Below are 5,000 nucleotides of genomic sequence, written 5' to 3'. Positions count from 1 at the left end.
GCCCCGCCCCGCTCTCCATCCCCGTCCTGCCCCTGAACACGCCTTTCAAGTTTGAGAAGTTAAAGAGTCCGTCAGTAATAATGTTTGTTTCTGTTTCATGAGAAGTTTGCTCCTCTTTCTTTCTCTCTCTCTCTCTCTCTCTCTCTCTCTCTCTCTCTCTCTCTCTCTCTCTCTCTGAGTCTCGGTTCTCTCCTTTCATTTTCGTTCCTAATTATTTTTCGGTAAAACTTCAGATATTGCGAAATTAGCGTTTTCAGTCTCCCCTTTCTCCTTCCCACATTCTCTCTCTCTCTCTCTCTCTCTCTCTCTCTCTCTCTCTCTCTCTCTCTCTCTCTCTCTATTTATCTATCTATCTATCTTATCTGTCTTTTATTATTATGTATATCATTACTTCACTTATTGTTATTGTTATTATTATTATTATTATTATTATTATTATTATCATTATTATTATTATTATTATTATTATTATTATTATTATTATTATTATTATCAATATTAATATTTGATGGTGGAAGATTGCGTCTCTGTCATTATGTTAGAATTTTTAAATGTCTTTCCTTATTCCCTCCCCTCACTATTGTTCGTCTGTGAATGTTTGTCTCTCATCTCATCACTTATACATTGAAAGCTGCTATGGTGATTCCCTTCTTCCTATCTTGTATTCAATTGTTGGTGGTCTTTTCCCTATTTTCTTCAAAATTTTAATAAGCACGCCATTTGTCTGCATTGAATTTCACTTTACCTCGCTTGGGCTCCATTTAAATAATTTATTGACATCGTGTGTGTATGTATGTAATTCACCTCGGTCGTCTGCTGGTCACCCACCCAGTCTTCCCCATTACGGAGCGAGCTCAGAGCTCATAGACCGATCTTCTGGTAGGACTGAGACCACAATACACTCCATACACCGGGAAAGCGAGGTCACAACCCCTCGAGTTACATCCCGTACCAATTTACTGCTAGGTGAACAGGGGCCACACATTAAGAGGTTTGCCCATTTGCCTCGCCGCTCCGGGACTCGAACCCGGCCCTCTCGATTGTGAGTCGAGCATGCTGTGTGTGTTTCACTGTTTGATCTGCTGCAGTTTCTGACGAGACAGGCAGACGTTACCCTACGGAGCTCATTATTTCCGATCTTCGGATAGGCCTGAGACACCAGGCACACACCACACACCGGGACAACAAGGTCACAACTCCTCGATTTACATCCCGTACCTACTCACTGGTAGATGAACAAACAGGGGGTACTCGGGAAAGGAGACACACCCAAATATCTCCACCCGGCCGGGGAATCGAACCCTGGTCCTGTGGCTTGTGAAGCCAGCGCTCTAACCACTGAGCTACTGAGTTACCGGGCGTGATGGTGTGTGTGTGTGTGTGTGTGTGTGTGAATGCTAATCTTTTATTTACTGTAAGTATGCATCTCTTCATTTGCCTGTCTGTCGGTCTGTTTGTCAGTCCGTCTGTCTGTCTGTCTGTCTGGCTAGCTGGCTGCGTGGTTGTCTCTCTGTCTGTTTGTTTGTTTGTTTGTTCTTATGTTTATTTGTTTATTTTTTAACTTGATGGATGATTATTGTGTTTATCCATCCATATAGTCAAATATAATCGTGTGTGTGTGTGTGTGTGTGTGTGTGTGTGTGTGTGTGTGTAAATAAGGAAAAAGAAAAACGCACAGGGAGGAATCTTACAAAGTTTTATTTTTGTAGAACAGTTAGATAGACAGACATACAGACGTCCACAAAGACAGACAGAGACATGTAGACACACAAACAAACAAACTAATGAACGAACAAACAAACAAACAACATTATCATATATATATATATATATATATATATATATATATATATATATATATATATATATATATATATATATATATATATATATATTTGTTTACTTTTGATATTAACAAAGCTGCAAATGTTATTATGGTTAGTATTAAATTACGCTCTTCATTAACACTAATATGTTTATACAGGGTCTGCAAATTTGAAAACTTCTAATAATATATACATTGGGGAAATACCAGTGTGTGTGTGTGTGTGTGTGTGTGTGTGTGTTCGCCGCAAGTCGCGGAATATTGAATAAATCTAGTGGGATATAGTGGTCGTGGTGGTGGTGGTGGTGATTGATGTGGTGGTGATAGTGGGGGTAGAAGTGGTGGTGGTGGTGTCAGTGGTGGTGGTGGTGGTGGTGGTGTCAGTGGTGGTGGTGGTGGTGGTGGTGGTGGCGGTGTTAGTGGTGGTGGTAGTGACGGTTGCAGTAAGGATTAAAGTTCATTTAAAAAAAAAAAAACTGCATTTTTTTTTTCTTTTTTGGTGGCAAGCAAAAAAGTTATCGCAAAAATGAGCTAATCATTTAAATTAACATTTATAGGTTTAGATTCCACTATTTTTTTTTTTCGGATTAGAAAAAAAAACTAGGAAAAAAAGACGTTACAATTGTTCGTTTTTTTTTTTTTCTTTTTTGTAACTTTGAATGTGAGTTTGGGGGTGCGGGTGGTGGTGGTGGTTGTAATAATAGTGGCGGTTATGATGCGGTAAAGGAATGATGATAATGACGCTGGTGGTGATTTGTATTTCTGCTGAGGAGACTGGAAGGAAAAATGCGTTTGTGGTGGTGGCGATGGTGGTGGTACTGGTAGTAGTAGTAGCAGGGGTGGTGGTGGTGGTGGTGGTGGTAGTAGTAGTAGTGATGGTACTAGTGGTGGTAGTGGTGGTGGTGGTGGTGGTGGTAGTGGAAGTAGTGGCGGTGGTGGTGGTGGTGATAGTGGTAGTAGTGGTGGTGGTGGTGGTGGTGGTGGTAGTGGTAGTGGTAGTAGTGGTGGTGCTTTAGTTGTAGTGTTGGTAAAGATTGTTGTTGTCATTGTTGTTACTGTAGTTGTTGTCGTTGGTGTTACTGTTGTTGTTGTTGTTGTTGTTGTTGTTGTTGTTGCGAATGATGGTGGCAGTGGTAGCGACAGAGGTGATACTAATGATTGTGGTTATGGTGGTGATGGTGGTGGTGGTGGTGGTGGTGAAGGAGGCGCTTATAACCTTCTCACAAACCGTATTCCATTTTCTTTTTAACAGATGATCCTTTTGTTATTCATAATTTCTTTCTATTTTTCATCCTTCATTTATCACGTATTTTTCCGTTGCTTTTATTCTGCTTTAAAAAAAAAATCCAAATACGGAATGGCGGAGTTACAGTATTGTGGTGCTTGCATTTTCTTTTGTTATTATTTTCCCTCTTCTTTTTCTTCTTTATTTTTGCGAAAAATTTCAGGCGAGAGTATTTTATTTTATGACATTCGTCCGTAGCATCTCCTCTTATTTTTTTATTTTTCTTTTTCTTCTTTTTTTTCGCCATCCACTATTTTTCTTTCTTTTATTTTGGTTACCCATTCCGCCTTTCTCGGGTTTTAGGCAGTATTGGTTTTCCCGGTGGCCGCTCCTTCCATTACTCTTACTCCCTGTTTTCCTATTTTCCCATGCTTATATTTATTGGCGTGTCCTTTTCCAATTCCTCTCTTATCTCTAGATATTCACAAACCTTGACATTACTGGGACATACACACCCACCCACCCACCACACACACACACACACACACACACACACACACACACACACACACACACACACACACACACACACACACAGTTTCCTTCACCGATATTCTTGATTTATGAACTTATAATCTACATGTGTACATTTTCTTTGTATGATTAATTGTAGTGCTTATTATTACCTTTTTTTTCTTGTATTTATATGTATTTTTATTTTTTTGTTATTATTTATTCATTTTTTTACAGCACTATGATCTATTAGCTTACTTTAGTGATTATTCTTATTAGGAGCAAGCGTGGCGCCTCCTGAGGGTGGGTGTTTAGTGTTTGCGGCGTGGACTTAAGTAGTGAGAGTCCCTAAAAAGAGATGATCCGTGCGATGGACAGTACCGCCACGGAGACTGTTGTTGTCCAGGGCGGCTGGAGACGAGCTCCTGTGGGAGAGGGAAGGAAAGGAGAGAATATCACCGAAGAAAAGAAATACAGATAGACAACGTCACATCGTTACGAAAGACAAGACTTCCGCACCGCAATAAATAAATAAACAAACAAACAAATAGATAGATATATAAATAAATAAATGAATAAATAAATAAATACAAATGATAATAATACACAACGAAATAAATGACGAGAAGGAAAAGACAGTTGAAAAGACGACAAACTGCGACATAAAGAAACAACAATACGTGATAAACAACAACAACAACTGCAGTAATGACAATAATGAAAATGTTTAATGATTGTGTATAAGGGAAATTCTCTCTCTCTCTCTCTCTCTCTCTCTCTCTCTCTCTCTCCAATGCAGTAAGAAATTGGTAGACTATGTGAAAGTCATAAGATTTCCTCGATACTTGCCCTAGAGTAAGAATATATACGAATGTGTGTATGTATGTATGTAGGTATGTATGTATGTATGTATGTATGTATGTACGTATCTAATATGTAGAGGATAGATATTATGCAAGAGAAAACGGGAAATTATGATGTATCTGGAAGTAAAAAGAAAAGTGAGTAAATAAAAGCTACAGTATTGGAACTGGAAAGAAAATAATAAAAATAGGAAAATGGTAAGGCAAGGAGAGAGAGAGAGAGAGAGAGAGAGAGAGAGAGAGAGAGAAGCGAAAGGTTGAAATTTCATATGCACAAAGGACAGGGAGTGAGAGAGAGAGAGAGAGAGAGAGAGAGAGAGAGAGAGAGAGAGAGAGAGAGAGAGAGAGAGAGAGAGTGTGTGTGTGTGTGTGTGTGTGTGTGTGTGTGTGTGTGTGTGTGTGTGTTTTCAGTGGCTAACGAATGCTAAATATTTACTGGTGTTGGAAGATTAAATAAATAAGCAGTGAGAAAAATCAAAAGAGGGAAACCTGTCATGTTTGTTTTGAAGGAATACACAGCGAGGAAATTTTCGCCCACGTTTTCCTTTCCTCCTCCTCCTCCTCTTCCTTCTCC

General features: G+C 39.2%; 1 protein-coding gene across 1 annotated transcript in view; it reads right to left on the bottom strand.

Moving 5' to 3' along the window:
• Nucleotides 1-2,837: 2,837 nt before the first annotated feature.
• The window catches only part of LOC123511635, a 38,903-nt gene continuing 36,740 nt past the window's right edge, over nucleotides 2,838-5,000 (bottom strand). Inside the window, exon 7 of the mRNA XM_045267666.1 lies at nucleotides 2,838-3,988. Within this exon, the coding sequence (XP_045123601.1) occupies nucleotides 3,912-3,988 (77 nt within the window). The 3' untranslated portion in view covers nucleotides 2,838-3,911. The remainder of the gene's footprint in view (nucleotides 3,989-5,000) is intronic.

This window comes from Portunus trituberculatus, chromosome 31 (assembly GCF_017591435.1).
Source record: "Portunus trituberculatus isolate SZX2019 chromosome 31, ASM1759143v1, whole genome shotgun sequence".
NCBI classification, from domain to species: domain Eukaryota; kingdom Metazoa; phylum Arthropoda; class Malacostraca; order Decapoda; family Portunidae; genus Portunus; species Portunus trituberculatus.
Note: the sequence above shows the minus strand (reverse complement) of the source record. Positions and strands in the feature narration are given on the sequence as shown.